General features: G+C 28.2%; 1 protein-coding gene across 7 annotated transcripts in view; it reads left to right on the top strand.

The window, feature by feature from the left end:
- Positions 1-26,154, top strand: part of LOC107442038 (Phospholipase D) — a 47,802-nt gene that overhangs the window by 10,375 nt on the left and 11,273 nt on the right. For 4 of the 7 annotated variants that reach the window (XM_016055484.3, XM_016055485.3, XM_043049568.2 and 1 more), the window contains exons 8-20: positions 1,764-1,916; positions 3,179-3,328; positions 4,780-4,945; positions 5,704-5,814; positions 6,376-6,515; positions 9,784-9,943; positions 10,953-11,258; positions 12,205-12,275; positions 13,224-13,375; positions 19,247-19,365; positions 22,024-22,146; positions 24,446-24,556; positions 25,926-26,017. In XM_016055484.3, the coding sequence (XP_015910970.2) occupies positions 1,764-1,916; positions 3,179-3,328; positions 4,780-4,945; positions 5,704-5,814; positions 6,376-6,515; positions 9,784-9,943; positions 10,953-11,258; positions 12,205-12,275; positions 13,224-13,375; positions 19,247-19,365; positions 22,024-22,146; positions 24,446-24,556; positions 25,926-26,017 (1,854 nt within the window). The remainder of the gene's footprint in view (positions 1-1,763; positions 1,917-3,178; positions 3,329-4,779; positions 4,946-5,703; positions 5,815-6,375; positions 6,516-9,783; positions 9,944-10,952; positions 11,259-12,204; positions 12,276-13,223; positions 13,376-19,246; positions 19,366-22,023; positions 22,147-24,445; positions 24,557-25,925; positions 26,018-26,154) is intronic. The other 3 variants (XM_016055488.3, XM_071180757.1, XM_071180758.1) reach the window with 1 other exon arrangement.

Here is a 26,154-nt window from a genome sequence, read left to right as displayed (position 1 = left end):
GCAATATGTCTTCATTAGTAACTTTTAAGAACTGTAATATATAAGTAATTGTTTAGTAGTTCAATAATTGTTGACTAGATGCCGCCACTACCTAAACGGTTAACACGAAATTCGGTTAACACGAAAAATTTCGGTGGTCCCGACGATTTCGTGTTAACGGGGTTTGACTGTATATATTAAATAATATATATATATATATAATAATCTAGTTCAATTTAGTTTTATTTCTACAAACAAAATATTCAATTGTCCATTTTGCTATGGGGGTTGACTGTACTGTAAAAAAGTTTTAGTTTAGTTTTGTTCCCTCATATTAGGGGAAATGTCTCTACCTCACTTCCAATAATGAGATTATTGCACCAATCCTCCCTATATTTTTCAACCTACACGTAAAGGCTTTTCTGAACAAATTTGTTTTGCATACAATATTTCTTCCACCATTATTGAGCTCTCCTTGTCATTAAAATAAACATTTTTCACTGTTCTTTACTAAATCTACTCTAAAACAGGTACTTTTTCTTTTTTTTTACTAGCACAACAGCCCTTTGTAGACACAGGTATTTTTCACTAGATTATATAAAAGTATAAAACTTGCACCTTTCCTTCAAAAAAAAAAAAAAAAATTGAGATTGCAAAAATTAAAAGTAACTAATTTTAGAGGAATTTCTATAATTAATTTATTTGAACTTATATAATAAGAAAAAAAATTATGAAGTAAAATTATTGTTTTGAATAGTTCCTAAAATTATGAATTGGTTACTTCAATTTGCTCCAAAATTTCATAACTATTTTTTCAAAATGCTCTTATATTTAATGAAAATCATCTTCCTGATTGTTTCAGGAATCCAATCACATCTAATTTATAAACATACATATATATTTCTCACTGAAAAAGCTTTTATTTTGCTTAATATTTAGTTTTTTAAATGCTGAAGTTGTTTAATAGAAATTCAAATAGCTGGTGTAGAAGTCCTAATTTTTTCTGATAAAAATATTTTGTCGTGATTTTTAGTTTTTGTCCTAATAATCTTGAATTATGTGTGTATTCAGAACATTCCATTTTTTTAAATACAGTTGCAAATTTTAAAATGAGAGATTTGAAAAATCAATTTTTGATCCAACATTTAAAATGAAAATAACTGAAGTTAAAAATAGTATGTTTTATTATGCTTTTGTGAAAAAAATTGCCTTTAATATATTTAAGTGCAGCAAATTATACTTTCTTTTATTTGTTAATTATCATTTTTAAAAAGTGTTCTTGTATATTTATCACAACTGTTGCTATTTCCTCATCTTTCTGTTTCCTTGTAGTTCATTTTTTTCTGCTCTTATTCCAAAAAGAGAATCTTATTTGAAAAATTGTTATTTAAATAATGAGCAAAATAGAAATGTTTTTTTCCTTTTTAATTTTATGGATTTTTAATATTTAATAATTTTTATTTCAATATTTTTTAATGTATAAATGGTCCGTGAAAAGTCTTATAGTTTCTAAATAAAGCAGAAAAAGATTTAAAAAAAGTTCTCTTTCTCAATCTTAAGGCATTAATGAAGAGACGTGTTTCTCCACTTTTAGGAATTATTTTATTTTAAAATTAAAGTTTTTAATGCTAAAGTTATTTCTCAAAATTTGAAAGCTGCTATTATGGAACTATTTGTTTTAGTAAAACAACATTTCAATAGTTTTTTGGAGTTTATATTTTAAATAAATAATTTATCAATATTAATGTTCTAAGAGTAACTTTGAAATCTTTCTGGTGATTTAGATGGTTGCTAATAAAGGACAGTTGGGTGGCCTATATAAAGGCTGAGGATGGTAGAATAAGATCTGTTTTACTTATGGATCAAGCATTTAATGTTGAGTGTGGATTCCTAAGCACTGGAATACACCATGGATTGCAAATATCTAATCTTGCAAGGTAAATAATATAGCCTTTAAATTTAAGTTCTTTGCATGCAATGTCTTGCGTTGTCAATGTCCTACTTTCTTTCAAAAGTATCATATGTTTATGTTTTGTAAAACAAAAAAAAAATATGGAATAATTTGAGAACACGAAAAACTTTGTTTTTTTTAGTGTAAAATATATTTACTGTCAAATTGTAAACGTATTGTGTATTAAGAAATCTATCTAGTTAAAAAAACTTATATCAATGTGGATTTTTAACTATCCAAGCTTAGAGTCCTCAGAAAAAAAAATTCACTAATATTTCTCTGGTTAGTAATATTTTCACAATGAATAGCACAGAGAAAAGTGGTTTTTTGATGTAGCAAAAACACCAGCGGAAAGTTATAATTTTTTTTTTTTTGAATTTTCCATATTTTAATATTATTGTTGAACTTTAACTATTTTATCTATAATTAGTGAAGCATTTGTATAGATTCTTGTAAGTTCTTTTTTAAAATGTATAAGAAGTACAAATTGCACTCCTTATACATTTTAAAAATCAAGAATTTTTTTTATTTTGCATTTGACAATTATTTAAAAACTTACAGTTTTAAAAGAAACTGGATGCTGACTTATTTATCGCAGAGTTGGGAATCAAATTTGCCATAATTTTATTATTCTTTTTTGGTATAATTATTTAAAATCTGATAATTGTAATTCTAATTTAAGGAATATTTTTTTGTTTAATTTTTTACTGAATCCTATAAAACAATGGGAAAAATTCTTAAAGGGATGTTCACTGCTAATTTTTCTCTTCTAACACTGATTTGGAAGAAATGCAATATTTTTGCTGCAAAATGTGAAACAAATTTCACCCAAATATGCTTTTCTAACTTCTTAAAATTTTATAAAATGTGATTCAATTATTTAGATGACCATTTAGTTGCCTTTTTTCAGTTATTAAATCTACAATAAAAATTCTGGTGAAATGATTTAGTTTTTTAGGAACTATTAAATTAAAAAAAATCACAACATTGATTGAAAACTTTTTTTCTGAAATTGTCAACGAAGTTCTCATTTTTTTTCTTAGAGTTAATTTTGTAAAAAAATTTGAGATTAATGTTATTAAGACTCTTTCAAAATGAAAAAAACTCGATAATTATACCTAAACTGTTTTAACTTAAGTTTTATAAAAATTGTTTTAATAACAATCGACATTTTTTCATTTAAAAGTAAATTATGAATTTTAAATCTATTAAATTAGTTTTAAAACTGATTTTGTATTGTCTTTTTAGACACTTATTGGTCCGTTGTTGGACTCGCAGAAGGGCTAGAGAATGGTCAGAATGTTTACTCAACGCTGCTAAGACAACTGCACACGATTTTACTCAACCGAATCGTCATAGTTCTTTTGTACCCGTTAGAAATAATAATGAATGCAGGTGGTAAGTGCTTTTTTTTTTAAAGCGTTTGAAATTTCTCTATTGTAATTCTTCTATGTTTGTTATTTTTTATCAAAAATATTTCAGATACATTATGTAATAACGAGCGATTTTTTAAATTAAAATTTTTTTTTTTAAGCTGAAGTTGGTTATTATTTTACGCACATTCATATTTTAATATAGTTGAAATTCAGATTATAAACAAATGTTTTGAAAATTAACTAAATTTTGTTAGTCAATGCCTTATGGCAATAGTGGTTTTAATTATTAAAACTAAACTGAGTTGTAGCTATGCATAGTTTTCTATTATAATTAGTTACTCTTTTTCTCTTTCTAACAGAAGATTAATCTATGACTTGTGTTGTTATTTTATTCTTTACTAATTTACCTTTCATTATATTATATTTGAAGTAGACAAAATAATCTTCTTTTTGTCGTTGAGATATTTGAAACCATCTTTTTCTGTAGGTTAGAAAGTTCAAGTTTTTTTTAAAATTTTTACTTTGAGTAGCAATTCATTGTTCATACTTGTACAAGATCATGTCTGTAAAATTTATCTCCTCTTGACTCAAATTTTAGTGCAGTAGAAAGCCAATATTACACAATTCTGTAAATCACGATTTTCCATAAACTGATCTAAGTTTTACATCCTTTTAAGCACACCAAAAATGAAAAAATAGTTGCTTTTTAGTTCTAATAAAACTAACTCAGTGGCGCGACAGCCCATTAAGAGGGCCAAGGCCGACTGTGCCCATCTCAGTTTTCTTGACCTTGGGCTCTGGGGTGCAGGAGCATATGTTCCGGTCAGGTGGTCAGCCGAACGCGGAACCCCCAGTGTTAGTTCCCAAGCATGCTTGGTACTCATTTTATCGACCCACTGAAGGGATGAAAGGCTGAGTGAACCTTGCCCGGCCCGAGGATCGAACCAGGGACCTGTGGCACGACAGCGCGAAGCGCTACCGCTCAGCCACCGGGCGTCTTTTAGTTCTAATACTCTTGATAATTTACATTTTTTTTCTGTAAATAATAAATACTGTAGTGCATATTTTTGTGTTTTAAACTATTTGTATTTGAAAATTATTTCTTGGCCTTTATATTGATCTGTTCTCGATGCATATATTACCATGCTTAGTTGGTAAGTTTAATGATTTGTGAAATGATCTATTTAATATAAAACTTTTTATAATGCAAAGCTTCACATTTAAAGGTTTACATTATAAAGGCTTTCTACTGTAGGTATCAAAACTAATTTCAGCACACTTTTCACCAATAGAACTTTTGGAGTCTTAAGTTTGTTGACATCACTATTGAAAGTAAAATGAATTGTTAGATAAAATTAATTACAGATTTTTGTAACATAATTTACTCAAATGAAATTTACAATTCCAATTTCAACAGAAGTTATTGTGATTTCTAATTCGAAAATAGTTTTATTTAAATGCTCTTATTTTTAGGTTTATTGATGGAGCAACTTATTTTGAAGCTGTAGCAGATGCTTTAGAAAAAGCAAAAGAAGAGATCTTTATTGCAGATTGGTGGTTAAGTCCTGAAATTTATATGAAGAGACCTGTGATACAGGGAGAAATTTGGCGGTTAGATCATATTCTTAAAAGGAAAGCTGTAAGTGAAACCCTTTTTTAATTGATTTATTACTGCCCAAGTTATAAAGCAATTAATATGCATATTATCTGCTAACTAATATTAAAATTAGCTAGGGTAATTCCTTAAAGTGAGGAATCAAGAGCTTTCATCAACTTGACTAGACAATGTGCGCATACAAACAATTTCCATATTATTAAAGTTCAAAAGCTTGTTGATTGTTTGTTTGTATTTATTAACTTGATTCATTAGATATTGAAAAATGAAGGACATCATGTTAAGTTCTTTATTTCAATAATATTTTAAATTGTTTGATTCTTTGTATTAGAGTTTTTAAAGTAATTGATGTTTCATTCTATCAACTAATGTGTTGAGTGTAGTAACTTGACTTTTTAATAGCAAAAAATAATTAAATAACATTATGCTAATTTAAGAGTACCAAATCATAGTTGTTTTTCTAGTAAAGATATTAATTTCACTTTAATTAGTTCTTGTTAGGTATTTATATAGGTAGTTTATTTGTTAGGTTGTTTGAGTTGCTAAATTATCTAAGTTAGCAACCTTAGTTTGTTAATTTGGACACATAGTAAATCTGCTCATAAACTAAATAATATCTATAATAACTGACAGTAACAGATATACGTTTTTGCTAAGTATGTTACAAAATTGTATATCCATATGGCTACACACATACTGATATTTTCATGATAGGTTCCATACTGATTGATTTGATGATTTTCTAATAATTCAATTGTCAAATTATTATTTTTCTTTTACAGCAACAAGGAGTGAAAGTATTTGTACTTTTATACAAGGAAGTAGAATTAGCTTTAGGAATCAATAGTTTGTATAGCAAACAACAACTTGTGAATATGCATCCAAATATTAAGGTGAGTTATTGTTGGTTTAGATGATTATTTATAAAATTATAAATAATTTTATTTTTATTATATAAAATTTTATTTTTATTATGTACAATTATATGTAATTTGAATTCAAGAAATATACTTTTCTTAATAAGTCATTGCTTTCAAAATGTTTGTTCACCATCAATAAAACTTTCTCTTGAAAATATCTTTAGAATTTTATTTTCATAAGAAATGTTTACTTCAAACGAAAAAAAAGAGTGAGAATTTTAAAAATTTCCAAAAAATAAGAAATGTTTTATAGCATTTGAAAAGGAAACTATTAAGATTTATTGTATAATTTTATTACCTTGGATGAAAAATACATATTTTATTATCTTTAAATTTTTAATTCAACAAACCTGAGTCAAAACAATTTACTATGAACCTAAACCAATGGCACAATGATTTGTTTCTTTTAAATATAATTGCTGTTTTCAATACTTTTCAGTGTTTAAATGTTGTAAAATCATAATTTTATCCAACACAAGCAAACAAAAGATATGTTATATGATTATTATATGCTTTATCCTATTTTATCCTCAGGTACTCCGTCATCCTGACCATGTGACTAATGGTACTTTGCTTTGGGCTCATCATGAAAAAATTGTGTGTATTGATCAAAGTTATGCCTTCCTGGGAGGCATTGACCTATGTTATGGTCGTTGGGATGATTATCAACATAAGTATGTAATTAGTTAGTTTGCAAGGTTTTTTTGAAATTTTTTTTTTGAAATATGAGGTGCATTAAAATTCCAGCTTGAGCTGGAAGGTTAATGCATCTCATACACCTAATAACAATCAAATAGCAATGACAATCGATAATTTTATTTGATGTTGATTGAATTGACAATTGATAATTTATCTCATACCTATGAGATGATTATCAACATAGGTATGTGATTAGTTTGTTTGCTAGATTTTATTTGATTGTTGTTGCTATTTGATTGTTATTAGAAGAATGAGAAGCATTAACCTTCTAGCATGTGCATCTGTTTAAATTTTATGTAAATTTCAGTTTATTCTGCATTTTTGCATTTATCACAGCTGGGTTGCCTGAAGATCATTTCTATTCATCTTTTCAATCCTTCCCCATATCATGGAATCTGCCAACTGGAAATCATGTGACAATTTTTATTTTTAATATAAGTTTTGTGCTACGAGATTGCTAGTTCATGGAATTTACGACGCGCACGTGGATGAAAATTCAAAAAATATTCCTTTGAGTGTTTTGTAATTGTGTGTTAATAATTGGTGTGCATTATTTTAATTTGTTTAAATTTGAAACTATATTTTTATATTGGGTTTTATGATAAAAAAATATATGCAACCAGTCAGGGTGCGTAGCGTTTGTATTCGTTTTTAAAAGCTTTTGAAGGTGCTTTTTTCAGCTGCTGTTTTTAAAAAGTGCTTTTTTTCCACAAAATTTTTTTTTTCTTCAGTGATATCTGGTGGATCCCATGCATTTTACGAAAAATGGGGTGTTTGCTACGTAATTATTCACNATATATAGAAATAAGTCATAAATGATATTTATTTGTAGTGACAATTTTTGAAAATATTTTCTTCCTTTACCATATTTTTGTGTTGATTTTTTAAATATAATTTTTTATTTGCACTAATTATGTCTAAATTTTCACAAGATAGGTACCTCTTAAAAAAACCCAGACAGATCAATGATTTTGCTCTTTCATAAACGACACACCTTTCCAAGAAAACAAATATTATTATCATTTCAAAAAAAGACTTTCTGATATTTTTCACTAGAGTTACATTATTTTTAATTTAACTTTTGTAACTTAGTGATAATAGTGCTTGAAAAGTTTTTAAAAAGTGCTTATTTTTGATTCAAAGATTTGGCTACACACCCTGCCAGTTAATTTGCCCCACATTCTTCAAGAATTATCTGATGAGGAAAAAGACGGAAAGGAAACATTTGAAATCAAGACTAATATCGATTTAAGTGAAGAAGATATAGAAATAAAAAATATCATTAGTGAATCTGAATAATATATTCAAGGTGATGTTAATGATGTAGAGGAAAGAAAGATGATGACATGTTCTATAATGGTAAGGATAATTCTTCGAAGTGGCGAAAAGTAAAGCATGCAAACTGCTCAAAGATGAATATTATTATTATGAAGTATAGCTTTAATGTCACCTGACCTAAAGTATCATGCCAAGGATATGAAATAAGAAAACAGGATCATTTTTTAAAATAATTGATATAAATATGATTGATGAAACTTTAGAGTGTCCTATAAATTTATAAATTTGCTAAAAGGCAAATACTCAAGAGATAGACTGTTTTGCTACGTCAAGTGTGGAAGTGATGGCATACTTTGGATTGTTACACACGATAGGGGAAAAGGACACCATTTAAATGCAAAAGTACCGTTCTCGAGTGAGGGCACCGGATAATCAAAACATGCCTTAGCTGATTACTGAAATTATTTGAATGGAAAGCAATATGAACTTATAACACTGAGAAATCTCATTAGAATTCTATTTTTCTATTATCACTCTACTTTACTCTCTTTGTGTAATTACTAGTCTATTATTTTCTCTTATTTCTAATTTTTAGAAATAAAAATTAATAAACTAGTTTTTGTTACTAGCTGTTTATTTTTCGACTAGTAAAATTAGTTTCATAGTAAAATTCTTTGCTGAAATAAATAATGTTAAACTTAATCTTTCCTACCAAGGTTTCCTTTTTTTAATTGTTTATACTTGCCTTTGAGGAATATTAATATGATCTTGAATTTTAAAATTAGTTCAATTTTAAATTATCTATGATAAAATACAGCCTTGCTTTCTATCTGACTAATATATGAGCATTTATTAATAATTTACTTTCATTTGAAAGCAACATCATTTGTATTTTGCAACAATAAGGTTATTTTATTTTTTGACATATTTATTATCAATATTCATTTATTTATTTCATTTTCCATTCCAAAATCAATAAATAAAGGCTGTCGTAAAAAATACGAAGTGGACACTCATGTAAAATTGAGCGCGTCTTGGAATGTTAATTATTTATTTTTATAATTTCAATACCTTTTACCTGCTAGTTTTCATTTTTTTAAAAATTCCTTTTGCTCACAATACCTTTTTTTAAAGAAGAAAAGTACATATATTTATTCTATTTCATCTCTTGTTCTAATGCTGTTTATGTATAGTGATATTGTTGGATATATAAAACTAGTATATGTCTATTTGAAGTATATGTTCAGTGCAGATGTAGTATATGTCTATTTGAAGTGTTATTCTCTTAATGTTATCTATAATAATTTGTTCTTTCTCACCTAATGTTTCTGAGCAACACACTTAAAAAAGCATATTTCTGATCAATACCAGTTTATACCAACTGAAATTGCCAAGTGCTATTTCCAATCCCAATAATTTTTTTAAAAGAATTAAGATTTAGTTATTTACCTCTACATATATTCCAGTTAGTCCCAATCTATAATTATTATTTTTTTACCTGTACCACTGCCTGGTCTGATTATTGACAAAACTTGGCAGCTATTTTGTTGTAGGTACCTGTCTTTCCAACAAAACATTCCTTTGAATTACATTTTCCTTTTTAGAGTCATGTTTATCTCTAATGTACCAAACTTTATTTTTTATTATTATATTTTTTTTTAATTTCATGGCTTGTTAATTTACTTTTAATTTTTTTGTTTAATTATGAAAAAAATTGTTAAATAAATAGCTGTTTATTTGTGAAAAAAGTGTTATTAAAGAGTATTTTTTTTTTCAATTTAAATATTTATTAATTTAAATTTTAAATTATTTGTTACACATTCAAATCAGAAAGAAATTGAAAAAGTTTTTTTCTTCTTTTAGTAAAGAAAATTTAGATGGAAAAAACTTAAAATATAATTTCATTCTATTGACAAACCTTTTTGTTTTGAAATTATTTATGTGTTCTCTTTACATTTACTGTAGACTGACAGATCTTGGTGGAGTAGCCAGGAGAATTAGCCAAGGTACATTGATGGAAGAAGTAAAGACTAATCATAGTATTTCTGAAACAATGGTTCAATTACGTAGGTCTCATTCCATGTCTGAAATTCAGGTAGAATTAGGAGCAAAATTGAGTAATTTGGTAAATATTTTTATGCAACATGTACATTAATAAATGAAAAACAAACTTGTTGTTTTAATGAGAAAAATGTATTTATTTTGATAATTTATTTTTACATAGAAAGAGAAAAACCTATGTTCCAATTTTTCAGTTTGTAGATTAATGGCATTAGTTTTTGAGTTTTATATTAAAATGAAAGTTAATTAAATAAATTTTTACAATTTTAAGAGTAATATATTGAGTGCTTAGTTTATTATGAGACCAAGGTTAAAAGATAATATATATTGACACTGAAAAGAGCAAGCACTAGTAAGAAAACCTTTTTTGTTTAGCTTTTCAGGAAAATTAAAATATCCGTACCTACTAATATTTTTTTAGCAGGTATAACAAATATGAAGGGCTGTTTTTTAACAAAAATGTAAATAAATAAATAATGATAAATAATTTTTATCTAAGAACTGTAAGAGCTTATTTTACATCCCACGAAAACCAACTATTAACGAAATGGTTTTGCTATCAGTTTCTCCCGTTCTTTCAGCCTTGTATAAAACCGGGATGCTGAATAAAGGGTTATTCAAAAATTTTAATTACGTGATGAAATGAAACAAACATGTTCTCACAATAACAGATGAAAAGTTTTTTACAATAGCATTTCCTCATAAGCATGCGATAAAATTTTTTTTAAAAATACATTTCCATACTGTCAAAATGTTAGCAGTTGTTGAATAATACATGTAAATATTACTGGAGCTCAAATTTTACAAAATACATTTTTCTAATTTATTGAAAAAATAATACATTACTGTAACTATCAATTGGAAAAATATTTTCTGAAACTGCAGAAATTCTGTAATAGCTGTTTATAAATCTGACAGAGTAGTTTTGTAGTAAATAAATCTGACTAAAGACATTAATTATGAAAAAATTAGTTTTTAATGATCATATATGTATATATATTTTAAAAAATTAATTAACATTAAACTTTTATTTTGTTTGTTCTTTCCATTAACTTCATTCGTTACTAACATAGCGTCTTAAATTAGCCCGCCATTCTCTCCTTCCTCAGCCCCCTCAAATTTCAATAGACAGAAGCACAACAGATGATGAAATTGACTGCCCTGGGAACCTCAATCCAGTTCAAATTCAAGTCCAGTCACCAACTCCGACCTCGTCTCAGATTTTAACACCCTCATCCGAAGAAGAGAAGAAAATCCATGAACCTGAGCTGCTCGAGTATCCTACAAGCCACTTGAGGGCCCTAGATAATGACGAATGTGCTAAAAAGAAATATACTTCAAGGAAACTAAAGGCAAAGATGGTTATGCAAGCAGTTGTGGTATGTTTCTTAAAGTGTAATTACAATTTATACATTTTATAAGTGCTGTAGTTGTAAATTTAATGCAGAATTAGTAACCAAAAAGAGTCATGTGCATTATGTCGATTTAAAAATAAATATATTTTTGTCAATGTTTAATCTTTATACAGTAAAATGACATCCATCATGGACCTTACTTTAATATCCCATTCATATTTCCTTCAAGAAAATCCACTAAACTAGTTGTTCCTTTCATAAGTAATTTATAAATATTATATTAACTTTAAGAATTAAAGTTAAGAAATACCTTGGGAAATATAAATTTCCTTAAATTAACATGATTAGAGTATTCTAAAAATTATTCTCACAATTTATTTTGTAAATACTGTGCAAATAAAATAAAAATGCTGCAACTGATGCTTATTGGTGATTATTCCAAAAAAACAGATATCGTATTAGTTGGTGCATTCTTCAATTTATGTTTTAAAAAGTTCTGTAGTCTGTATGCCACGTTATATCGGAAAACTTTAGCAATGATATAATATGGAAATCACATTTATAGTCCCAAAAAATAATAAAATTATTTGAAAAATATTGTTTATTATCACCCAGTGTGTAAAATTACTTTAATTACTGATTCCTATTATTTTTAAAATTTATAACATTGCTTCAATTTCTTTGAAATTATCTTTTAAAAAAAATGTTTTTTTAAGACAATATTCTTCATAGTAGATCACATTTCTTTTAAACTAGCATAATTATTTCAAGACTCAAATTAAAACTGAGTCTAAATAGTTACAGTTACTATAACATAAACAGTTACTATACTGAAGTGATAAAAATTAAATCGTCTAAGATGATTAATTTGAAAACATTTTTCTTAAACATGAACTTTTTTAATAATCTTTTCTGCTTTAATTGTTTAAATTTATTTTTGACTTACAAAATCACTTGTTTCTCATTTTAGCGGTTACAGGGTTTAAAAAAGCAAGCTCACAACAAATCTTTAGACTCATTACAAGATATTAAATGTGACAGGTAAATATATTATTCTACGCATTTTCTTAAATAACGTTATTTATTTATTTAAAAACCTGAAATGTATGAAAACCTGAAATTTACAATTAATTTTGCCTTCTAGTTACCTTTTTCACTGATTTTCAAAGAATTTTATTTCTAATAAAGGTGATTTCTCATGCCAGTTTCTTACATTTCTTAAAAAAATAATTTTAAATTAAAAGTTGCATACGTTTATAGATTTTCATAATTTTCAGATTATTGTGTGTAGAAGTTCAAATTACTGTTATCAACTGTCTACTAAATTAACTATTATTTGTTTTGAACTGTTTACTTTTGACAAATATTTACTTTTATCCCCATAAGTTTACCAAAAATTGTGGAAAGTGAAGTGAAAACTAAATGTTCTTAATCTGTTTTAAGTTTAGTGATGGAAGCACTTAAAAACTATTTATTTCATTGGTATAAATTATTTTTAAGTATGGCAACAAGTATTCACTCTTGGTAAATAAAATGTAGTTCAACTCAAAAGAACATTTTTGAAACGTCAAAAATAGCAGCAATAAATTTGTGTAATTACTCATTAATTTCTTTATTTGCATTCTTTAACTAATTTACTCACGCAAATGCCGTGTAATGCAAAATTAAGATGGAAGAGCTGACAGTGCAACACATCTATTAAACATGGAGAGTGACAAAATGAAAAGCTGCTACACCCTGTGCAAAATTGTATATCAAATCAAAATGTATTTCTTAGTTTATAAAAATAAATAGAACAATGTCACATTTATAAATAAACAATGTCACTGATGATAGTCAGGTCCTACAATTCTTGGTTTGTGAGCATTTTTTTATCTGTGTTTTTGATTAAATTTTATGGATCTTTATTGTTCTTTAATGTGTTGCTTTTTCATATAATTTGATTTTTTAATATTTCATAACTTGACACTAAAAGAAAAGTTGTTGCAGCTTGGATCTACCTGATACAGATATGAGAAGAACGAGTAGTGAAGTTGCCTTAAATGAATTGGGATTACAGGGAAATGCTAAGTTATGGATTGGTAAAGACTACATCAATTTTATAATTAAAGATTTTGAGCATCTACATAAACCTTACCAGGGTATGCATAATAATATTAAAGTTTCTTATCTTATATTTTTATTGAATGAAATTTTTGGACTTTTATTAAATTTATTTTACACTAGGATGCTAATCTTGAATTGTCAATTTGGGGCTCCTTCATTTTGTCAAAACATAAGATGGAAACTCTATAAATAACTGATATCAGGAAACTATGAGTTTTTCAAACTAATATCAATAAGTTGAAGGAAAAAAAATAGAGATTATGATTATAAAATTCTGAAGGAGAGGAATTAATAATCTGATCCTTTTTCAAATATTTTAAAGAATTTCTTTTTTAGTCAAAGCATTAGCAGGTTTAAAGTTCATTTTAAAACTTTAGTTGTAAAAAGTTTTTTAGCTGTAAAAAATTATTAAAAAGTTTTTTCAAGGAAAATTATTAAAAGCTTACTATAATTTTTCATTTTATTAAAAAGCTAACGCTTTATTTTGTATGTAGAAAACAAAACATGTTCAAAACTGCTAATTTTTTTTAACCTCAAAAATAATGTATGTATACTTTGTAAACCTACTGTGGGAATCAACATTACTTATATTGTATTTATTATACTGAAGCAGTAAATAAGTGATTGATAAAATATAAAGAGTAATCCTTTGAGGCAAAAACAAATGAGATAAAAAACAATGTTTAAAAACCACAAATTGTAAAATCTTAGATTAAAACCTCTACAAGTTTCAATGTCACATAAGTCCACCTTAATCAGTGGGACAAATGACAGAGGTTCGGAAAAACAGAGAGATAAATATGTAGTTTTAAGCGATGACATTAAATTGACAGTAAAAGTTTAAAGAATTACTGATGACTGATCCTAATATTTAAAAAATATGGTATAGCTGTAACGGTATAGGTGCTTTGATGATGTGATAATTGTCCCCAAAATCCAGGTTAATGTATAAACTACAATTATGAATGCTGTTAGATGAGAAAAAAATTGAACTTATGACCTTCAGTTCAGTCGGTGCTGTAGCTGGAAAAAAATATTTGGGGGAACTCTCATCTATAGGGTGTAAGTCATGGTTGACTGATTTTTGATTTGCTAAAAAACGACCAGTTTAAATTACTTGGCCAGCTTGGAATAAAAATTCAGACATTTATGTTTTTTTTTAAAAAAGGGTTTTCTTCCAATTAACGTTATTTTTATCTTTGGTGTATTCATTATAAAAACTATTGATAAAATAATTATTGAATATAATAAACTATATAAATTTCTATAAAATATTGCTGAGTGAGTTGAGTACTCAATTCTTCATTAGCGCTTGAAAAGTATTATGCACTACTTATTTGTTAAATACATTGCATTGGTAGTTAGAAGGTAGAAAATATACATATGCATAGACACAAAAAAAAAAGATCCAGATTTGTTTAGTTAGAATTTAAGTGTAAGAGACACTTAAATTCTAACACACATATTTCACATTTGTAATAACTCATGTTACTTACTTTAAAAGTGTTTTTATTCAAATAAAAAGTGAGTGAACTCCACGAGTCTATCCTTTATTGTTGATCATATTTATTCTTAAATTGATTTCCTTACTTACCAGATTATAAAATGTGTAAAACAGAGTTTTAAAGAAAAATAATTTCATTTAGTATACAAAATTTTACAAAACGCATGAAATTAACTGAAAGCAACAAAGGTTTTGTTCTCATTAAACACTGGATAAGCATCAGATTGCAAAGCTCAATTCGGCTTTTGAATGTGAGTTGTACAGTCGGCACTTCTGTTGGTGGGAAAATGTTTTTCTCCAGAACCAAACAGAAATTTTTGTTTCATTCTGTAAAAAAAAAGGAATATATATATACTAGAGGACTCCGCCCCCTGCTCGCTACCGCTTATAATTAAATTTTTGTTCGCTTCGCGAACAAAATCAAACTCGTTTTCCTGGAGATAAGCTGGCAATTTTTCTGCACCAACATCACATAGAGAGAATATGATAGGACTATAATCTTATATAAAGCAATTTTAATACAAACAATAATATAAACTTATATAAAGCGAGGAAGCAATATTATTTAACACATTACTATAGGGCATTAGCCGGAGATTAATCTCCGTATTCGAAACACACGTGGCAGAGCCTAACTCGGGTTGACTATATTTGAGAGTGCCCCTTGATTCTCACCAAGTTGTGATCGCGGTTGATCACCAACCTGGGCTATGTTGAAATCCAATCGTGATTCTGATTGGTTTAGATTTTAGCGTTATTTTTAAATGTTCAACGGTATATGTGATTTCAGAGATCCGCTAGTTTTAAGTTGGATAACGGCTGGTACCACAGACGCAATTTTCTATTCGTATTTCGCCGAATTTATGTGGCGATGGAGGTACACAGATTCTATTCGTGATAAATTTAGACAGTATCTAACTGCTATTAGAGAATTTGGTGCACCTAAATCTGAGGATATTTAAGTGAGTTGTTTTTTTCCTTTTCTTTTTGTGCTTACTCCATTACTTTTCGTTTCGATTCAAAATGCATTTTCTTGGGTTTATTAATTTTGCTCACATCGGGTTCATTGCAATTTTATAAAGTTTTGGCTGATGTTTTGTTGAGATTTTCCAATGTTTTATTGAAATATCATTATATTTTGGCAGCCATTCCTGTTACCACGGTCTTCCGCACAATGAGGAATGGCGCCAAACATAATTCGCCAATTTCGCCAAGGGGAAACCCATATATATTTTTACCCCTACTAACTCAAATCATTGTTGATCTTGTATGATGCCGGACGCTCCCTATTTGGTGCTTCATCTCCCCCCCCCCAGTAATTTAAATTTTGTACTGAAAACAATTAAAACCTAATTAAAAAAAACATTAAAATATAGCAAACAAATTAAAACATGTAATATTAATAAGTTGATGCTGAGTGATAGTTCAAAAGCAAAACCCATTGCAAGTAATTGCCCAATTAACTACAATAATGTCAACTGACAAAATATTTTGGTTTCAATCAGACAAAAAGCAAATTAAGTAAAGAAAACATATGTAACTGAAATTCGACAAATTAAATTAAGCAATTTAATTTTTATGTCATATTGAATACGAATAAAAAAACGTGGGATCGATGCATAAAGGTCATGGACAACGTTTAAAGGAATATTAAGCCATTCCTCTTGCAAAGCGGCCTCTAATTCCAAAAGATTTGATGAAGGTGGGAATCGGGAACGAAGTTTAGACTCCACATATTGCCACAAATGTTCAATAATATTTAAGTCCGGAGACTGAGGGGGCCAGGCGAGATGCTCAACTTCATTGTCATGCTTTTCGAACCATGTTTGAAAGCACCTAGCGGTGTGAATAGGGGCGCTGTCGTCTTGAAAAATCGGTCACTCTCCAGGGAATACAGTCTGTGCAAAAGGATGAACATGATCCGCTAGAACGCTTAGATAGTCATTAGATTTGATTCTCCCATGCAGACGTACTAGTGGCCCAAGACTACGCCAAGATAACGCACCCCAAACCCTAATGGAGCCACCTCCATTTTTCACAGTTGGTAAGAGGCATTCAGGATCAAACGCTTCTTTGGGTGATCTCCAGACATAAACTCGTACGGTGGTCTGAAATAAGGTGAAGGATGATTCATCGGACCATATTACCTGCTGCCACTGCTGTGGGGACCAGGCTTTGTGACCTCTACACCACTGACGGCACTTGAAAGCATTGGTTGCTGTCACCAAGGGTTTATGAATTGCCACTCTCCCATAAATGTTCCTGCATGAATTTCTCTTTGTACAGTTCTTGTTGAAACGGGATCCTGAAGATGACTGTTCATGTTTGATGTTATCTCGGATAACGATTGCTTGTGTTTTCGAGCTACTACCCGCTGCAAGACACGTCTATCCCTATCATCATGCTTTGACCTTCGGCCATTGTTTTGCTATGAAGACTTTGTCTTACCTTCTTTNCTTTAAAATATAGCAAACAAATTAAAACATGTAATATTAATAAGTTGATGCTGAGTGATAGTTCAAAAGCAAAACCCATTGCAAGTAATTGCCCAATTAACTACAATAATGTCAACTGACAAAATATTTTGGTTTCAATCAGACAAAAAGCAAATTAAGTAAAGAAAACATATGTAACTGAAATTCGACAAATTAAATTAAGCAATTTAATTTTTATGTCATATTGAATACGAATAAAAAACAAATGTAAAATGAAATAATTATGTTATTAATGATCAATAAAAATTTTTGTCAGAATTGTTATAAAAAAATAAGGTGAAAACAATAAAATTAAAAATTATTTACAATAGATCTCTGAATATTCACAAGACCTAGCTATGTACATTTTTCATTGATTTTTCTTTTCACATCATTTTGTGTACCAATGATTTGCACTTTTATGCATTATTTAAGAAATATTTCAAGCAAATATGAACTGTTAATTAATATTTCTGGCTGAACGATTTTTTGAAAGTAAGTGAAAAACAATTGAAAGTAAGAAAAAACAATGATAAAAAATAAAAATTATTTACGAAACCTCTTTATATGCAAAATTTTTTATGAATTTCTTTTCCATATTATTAGTTTTCATTTAAACGTCTTGACTCTTCAACGTTTCTTTGCCGCTCATTTCGCTGTCGCATATTGATAGTACTGCGATTATTTTCCCGGTAATTTTGTACTGCTAAATAATGTTCAGCCCTATGTCGCTGTTGATTTCGCCTAAGATATTCACGGCGATCCATTTTTTATAAAAGATTAGTATTTTAAAGTAAACTCTGTTCAATATATTTCACACATTCAATTGCAACAAGATTTTGCTGGTAAGTTTATTTGTAACATTTCTGCAGACAGCATTATTAAAAATTATTACCTTTACACACACATGCGTTCTCAATTTCGATTGGCTGTTTTGTGCGTTACTAGTCAGAAGTCTTCTGTGATTGGCTATGTGTTATCATTCCACTCTCGTCTTATATATAAAGATATACACATCGAAGAACCATAACATTATGACCACCCTCCATCTATAACAATGGGCTCGCCCAGGTTTTCATGGCTTCTCGCCCAGGAACAATGTTTTCATGGGGCACATTAGTCATAAGGTCGAATCATCGAGGAACATTCCAGTGACTTTCAAGTCATGTCTTGGCCCCCAAATTCACCTGATCTTAATCCAATAGAGCATTTGTGGTCCTACTTGGAAAACCAAATTTGTGCTGCCACGCTATCCCCTCCCAATGTGAGGGAATTGCAGGACCAGTTGGTGAGCGCTTGGTACCAGATACCTCAGACTACCTATCAGCACCTTGTGGAATCTATGCCACAGCGGGTGCTAACTGTTTTGAGGGCTAAAGGTGGTCCTACATGTCATTAGCAGGGTGGTCATAATGTAATGGCTCTTCGGTATATATATATATATATATATATATAATAAATAACTAAGCGAAGGAATGCAAAAGAAAGGAAATGGGTTTGAAATGTGATCCCTTCAGTTCCCTCCCAACTACAGCACTGAGTTTAGTTGTGTTTCACGATAGAAAAGTGGGGGAATACTTGATGCAGCTTTGATGTTCCTTGAAACGATGTTAGAGTGCTCTTTTGGTTTGTACATAAGCACTCAAAAATTCCGTTATTCGGTTTTCTGATACAAATGGTGATAAAAAAAACATTTAACTTCTACAGTGTTGTGTTTGAATATGTCACGTGTATTTAAGCTTATAAAGTATGTTTTTAAATATAGGTAATAAAGTTAAACTAAAATTCTAAAAGCTTTTTCTGACATTTTTTTTTCAAATCATTATAGGTGTTGAGAATTAATTCTCAATTAAGAAAAAGCATTTATAAGTTATTGTGAAGCCAATTTATATTTATTAGCTTGTAATTGTTTTTTTCTCTTCTTTAAGATCTGATTGATCGGCACACAACACCCAGGATGCCATGGCACGATATTGGATGTTTTGTTCAAGGAGCAGCTGCCAGGGATGTTGCCCGACACTTTATACAAAGATGGAACTTTACGAAAGTATGTTTCACACGTTGTAATTAAATGTTTATGTTTGTCTTCTTTTTATTGATTATTACAAATGATGAGCTTAACAGAAGAGCCTATTAACTGATATTTTAGTGCCATTCAGAAAATCAAATTTAGGAAGGAAATGACTTTCCATTGGCAGTTTTTAAGTGATTTTACTTTTCTTTTGTAAAAACCACCTCTCCAGGTAGCACGTTCGTACATGTTCCAACCAAATTTTCTTATTAGTCATGAAATTTTGTGCTATGTGATCTTTGGAGATGGAGAAGAAAAGTAATACTTCTCAGTTTGCACATTTAAAAGTTTTAGCATTGTGTGTATTGACAGTATATATATTGCCTCTTCTGGATAAAAAACGAGTTAAGGCAAATAAAAATTTCTCAGTACTTAAATCCGATAACAAATCCAAATGTAAGCCTTTCGTAACTGCACAAGTATATAGGTAGACAGACATATGCTTTTATAATTGTTGTAGATTTTTCTTCATAGATTGAGCCGGCAAAATCTATTTCATTTACGGAAAATGTTGGTGTTTCCAAAATTCGATCTTTAGGCAAAAATGAAGAGATTTGATTGTCTGGTTTTTAAGAATATCTTTGACGTATGCGGAATTTGTAAATCACTTTCTTTTTCAATTTTCTTCTCTTTGCAATCCAAAATTGTCTTTGTAGTCTTGTTAATGTTGCTGAGATACCTCTGCGAAGTATTTTCTCATATTCATCCTCTATTAAAAGTTCTGCAAATTTAGAGCTTCTACGAAGAAGGATTGGATGTTTTTCATCTGGACTAAATTAAGAACTTTCATAATTAAAGACTTGCTAGTATAAAATAATTTTCCATTCTTACTCCCATAACATGTTTTTCAACCTGAGAAATTGATTGTTTTTAAAATATCAATTATTCTAATAAGATCTTTGACTTGCATCAGTGAAACTAGCTGATTTTGACTAAAGTTTTACTTTATTCTGTAACATTCAAACTTACTGGCATGTGTTAAAATGGTCTAATAACCCATATTAGTGGTTTAGAACTTAATTCCAAATATTTTGATTAAAAAATGGATATAAAAGAAAACAAAAATTAGGACAAGCGAAAAGTTATAGCTTTTTTTTATTATTCAATAAAATCTTTTATTTAAACTTTAAGCTAATTTATGAAATTTTTAAAACTTATTTTTAAAATGTGCTCTTATTATATATTGGTTGCTCTCTTTTAAAATGTATAAGATTTTTCATTATTATTAGTGTTTTTAAATTGCGAATTTTGTTTTCAAATCTGCATCATTTTTTTCATATTTTTTTGTGTATATACTTCTGTATATAATTATAAACCACAATCTCAAAATATGTTGGAGTAAGTATTCTTTACCAAGGTTGAATGTTATCTGTCCCCCCCTTTTCCTTTCAAAATTTATATTCTGCTTTTTAAGAAGAAAATTTTGAAGAAATTTACATAATAGTCAATAATAAATATGCAATTTATATGTATACATTTTTTTATATTTATGTAAAATAAATTCCCTGAATAATCTATATTTTTCGTGTATTGAGGTACAATTTAATTTTTTAAAAATGTTATATTGTTTTAAAAATATAAAATTTATGTTGTTAAAAATAAAATATGATCTAACAATTAAAAACCATTTTAAAAATTAATTTGGACATTTTCTAGCATTTTAAAAAAAGTGTTTTATAGGTCACATATAGTGTAGGGTTTACTCATTACTTTTCAACATGCATCCGTGTACTTAAATTTGAAATTATACATTTATCATAAAATTAGGAAAAAATTATTTTTTAAATGCTGATCTTGAATGGTAATTTTCATTTATACATTTTCCATGTAAGCAATATTCTTTAAATGTTGACCTTAAATGGTATATTTCATAGATACAATTTCCATGTAAGCAATTTTTATTAATATTGTGTAGAGTATTATGGACAAGGCTCATTAAACTTTTAATAGAAAGCCAAGAAATAATGGCTAAGACAAAAATGTTTAAAATATCAAAAAGGATGTAAATGACAAGATACTAAAGTTTTTGATCAAAGTAGAACTGAGAAATATATTGTAAAACAATGATATTTTTACACCGCAAAAACAATATTTCAAAAGTATTCTCATAATATCATCCCTTGCAAGGAATAATGAATATATAACAATTATCGACAACGATGAATATCAAATTCAGTAATGTCTCTGTTATTATGGAATATGATATTGTCATGAGTGTTGATAAATTTCCTTCAGATAATGAAAATAATTGACTTACGTAAAAAAATTTAAATCAGTTAAATTGGAAAAACATTTGGATTTATTATTACAACATTCCATATTACATTTCAAAGAATTTTCTAACAACATGTTGTAATTTTGACATAGCCCTGCAGTAATACAATGCATTGCATGAACTGTGTTCAAAATAGTGAGAGGCATATAAATAGGACTAACATTCTTCTTTTTTTGAGGTAGAATCATTATTCATTTAAAAACAGTTACTAAATGCATTTTTTCTTTAAAATATTTCTTATATATTTTATTTTTAAACTTTGGGGCTATTAAATGCTAATATATATATATATATGTTGCTAGTTGTAAAGAAAAAAGATAGTTTATTTCAATTTCAGTAATGAACTTAATGTCCCTCAGTTTGAAAAAGCAAAATATTATGACAGATACCCTTGGCTACTACCAAAATCATATGAAGGATGTGACAATATACCACGTTTACGTATCAGCTCTACGAAAAAGCTTTTCTGTGCTAATTGTCAGGTTAGTTTTCATTTATGCTTACTTTTACTGATCTCTATTTATTATATTTTTTCAACTTTGCGTTTTTTTGATAGAAGGCTTATTTGGGATTTTTTTTCCAAAAGTATAAGCTGAAATTAATAAATGAGAAAGATGCAGTGATTTTTGTGTTTATGTGTGTGTAAATGTAGAAAGTGTTCGCAGATTTTAAATGTAATTTTCTAGAAACAGTGTTTTTTTATGCATTCCTTTGATTTTCAACTAATATGTATTAACCTTTAACAGCATATATAGGATTAATATAATTTTTGTTAAATACACAAGTGGGCGACCTTTGTGCTAAAATACGAACTAAGGTAGACAACGTTAAAGAGCACAAAAATATTATTAAAACCAGACAGCTGTTTCGGATGCTCAAAGGGCAACCTTCATCAGTGCAACAGAAAACAATAAGAGAACAGAGTAAATATATATAGAAAGATGACGTCACAAGAGGGTTTAGACCAACGGCCAATAGGAGGGAAGGGTGAATGGAAGACGACGAATAGGAAGCAAGGAACAAAAAAGGGGGGGGTTAGTTAGGTTTTATCATAGATTTCCAAACAGGAGAAATATAAGGAACACTTGATAGGTCATTGACCAACAGTTTGGAATTTTTGAAAATATGATAAGACTCATAAAAATCTAAATCATATATTGAGGAACAATTTTGAATGACTTTAGAGGAGGAAAAATTAAAATTAAGTCCCAACAATGTCATCTATTGCCCAACATTGTTGGGACTCTAATCATAAGACAGTGTTCTGGAACGTTTTACAAATTATAATTTTAGGCACCTTATGGCATTGCTTATCCATAAGATGTATGTAGATTTGACCTTCAACTCAAAATGAGATACATATGACTCACATCCACACGATTTTTGATGAACAAGAGGGGAAAGAAATGGTTCTGAATCACATTCTTTATGAATGCTCTTTAAAATCAGTATGTTGTACAACTCTGATTCAAATTATTAGAATAATTGAAAAATTCAACTTAAAAAGTCACTTACTTTATTTGTTTTTTACTTTCATTTTATAAATTACAAATTTAACGAGTCAATTGAAAAAATTATCAAAATTGAGAAATTTATCAAAACAATCAAAGTTAATAATGTCAAAATTTTAATGGGAAATAAATACTGAAAAAAAATTGTTACAAAAATGTCATAAAATAAGAAAAAAATGAAGTATGTAACTAAAATAATATTTTGCATATGTCATTCACCGTCTACATTAACAAATACGGTCATCTTTAGGTAATTTCATGGATTTAGGTTTGACAGGAAAAAAACCTTTGGACTTAGACGTTCTTGTGTAAAAGACTCCAGACCTTAATAATAAACATGCATTTACAATTCCCATCATGAAAAGGTTAATACCATGAATAGTCCACCTATGTAAAATAATTTTTTAAAAATTTCTTTCTGAACTTTAATTAGAATTAATGGGTGAGAAAAAGAATCCTTTTTGCAAATAATTTTTTTGAAAATATTTTTTAAAGAGTTGTTTACTTTATAGAATTTAAATTGAATACAATTTAGTTGTGAAGAAGGATTGTTTTGCTATTGTTTAAACATTAGGGTAATAAGTCTTCTTTTAAACAATATGAAAAAAAATACATAAAAAGTGGCTAAAACTTTCAAAAACGTATGCATAGTGAAAGAATTTTGAAACAGTAATTGTAAATAAAGCATAAATCAGAAATCAATCGCATAATTAGTAAATTATGAGAGCATAATAAGTATTTCAATTTATTTTTTACTAAAATGAATTGAAAATATTAGATTATTCGAGAGAATAGCTATATCTGTAACACCTTAGCTATGTTTTGTCCAAGCCAAAAAAATTTATTTGAGTTTTTTAAATTTTGAACTTGAAGTTGAAGAATATCAGTTAAACTGCTAATGAGAAAATTCACTTTCTTCTAATTTAAATAGACTGTTTATTTCTAGTGTTTCCATTATGTTTTAACTTTTTAAACTTTTAACTGTTTTAAACTTTTTTTAAAAAATTAATGTCCTAATTAAGAAATTTATTTTGTTTTCTCAACTTATTAAATAATAAATTTACTTATTACTTTAGCTAAAGCTATTTTATCCTTGTACTTATACATCAACAGTTTTTGTTGTTAGGAATCGGCACTTTAATCATACATTGTTATTTCAGTAATCAAAGTTAATTATATTGATTAGTTGCCTACTTTTAAAATTTATATTGATCGTTATTGAAAAAGTTAAACTCAAATCAAAATTAAAATTTAATAATTTTTTTCTTAGGTTCTTCGGAGTGTCAGTACTTGGTCAGGTGGTATAAAAACAATGGAACATTCCATTCATACTGCTTATTTAGATGTGATACGTAATGCTAAGCACTATGTTTATATTGAGGTAAGATTTTTACACTCAAAATAAAACTTTCATATGCCTAAAACTTTTTATGCATCAAAGTTTTATGAAAATGTAATGTGGGGTATTAAACCTGAGATTCTGAAATTTGGTAGACCTAAAATTCAATTGCTTTTTTTTACAGCTTAATATTTGTTAAGTGACTTCCTGAAATTCATCTAAAGTCTTAGAAAAATACTGGGGTATAAAAAATAATAACTACCTAAGAATTCAAATATGGTTAGCAGTGTATCAAAATCAGTAACATGTGTCAAAATTCGTTTTACTGTCTGAAAAAGCAAACACATTGTAGCATGAACTTCCATGAATCTCATGTCCGTACCCTCACATACTCGTACATTAAGTATTACTATGTTTTGTTTTACATAATAGCCTATGTCTTGAATTGCACTCCAAAATGTAATGTGGGATGTTAAACCTGAGATTCTGAAATTCGGTAGATCTAAAATTCAGCTGCTTTCTCTTACTGCATAATACTTGTTAAGTGGCTGTTGATTTTGAATTTGAATGGAATTTGACTGAATTTGTCTAAAATCTTAGAAAGATACTAGGGTACAAAAAAAACCTAAGCAATTTGTATTATGTGGCTGCTTTTCCTTGATGCAGGTGTTTGATTCACTCTACTTAAAAGCCTTGATTGTTCAATCATTTCTTCTTATTTTCTTTTCTTGTTTTAAAATTATTTTTTTGTTTTGTTTATCAGTTGATTAAAGGGGATGTTAATAGATGGATAAAGAGATAGAGAATCCATATTTTAAATAGGGACCCGCTTTTAGTATACAGGGACTTAAGTCCTGGCTCTTAAAAACTTGTATTTTCAAAAGTCTAGTGGAATCACTGATTATTTAAGCTTTAAAATTTATAGTTTTAATAAAAAATCAAATAAGGTAAGGTTCTATCTCTTTTTCTTCTTTTTTTTTTGACTAATGTCTAATAACATTATTATCTAACTCCTTCTTAATTTAATTATAACTATGTAATTTGTTTTCAGTACAGTTCCTATTTCCTTTATCCTTATGAGTTGGAGTAATGCGTAAGAAACAAAATTATGAACACATAGTTTTTGCTAAGTAGTAAGTTTGCTAAGTAGTCAAAAGAGTAGTTTACTATTCACAAATATCTTTTAACCTAGAACTCAAAGAATGATTAGTTATTTGGCTGTTCTCTAATGCTTGCTTTTCAATATACCTTTATGTGAATGTGTTATTTCTTTTAATAATTTTATTCTCTATTTTAAATATTCACTTCATTTACTACATATGGAGACTTTTTATTTCACTTCCTTTTACTTAGAATTGCACTGCTTGCTTAGTAGCTGTCACATATTTTTGTATGTATATTTTTTATTTAGAACCAATTCTTTATTACGCAAGCTGCTGGTCACAAAGATGTGTTCAATGGAATTGGTGAAACACTTTATCAGCGCATTTTGCAAGCACATAAGTATGTTTTACTTCCTTTTTTTTCTTCTTGCATGTAGATGACGCTTTTGAATGTCTTGTAAAATGCTTTTTTATAGCTTGAATTGTTATTGAATTTTCTTTTTCACGTAGTTTTCATGGCAGTTTAGTCCAAATTCT

The sequence above is a fragment of the Parasteatoda tepidariorum genome, chromosome 5, assembly GCF_043381705.1.
Source record: "Parasteatoda tepidariorum isolate YZ-2023 chromosome 5, CAS_Ptep_4.0, whole genome shotgun sequence".
NCBI classification, from domain to species: Eukaryota; Metazoa; Arthropoda; class Arachnida; order Araneae; family Theridiidae; genus Parasteatoda; species Parasteatoda tepidariorum.
This window is presented reverse-complemented; position numbering and strand designations above follow the sequence as displayed.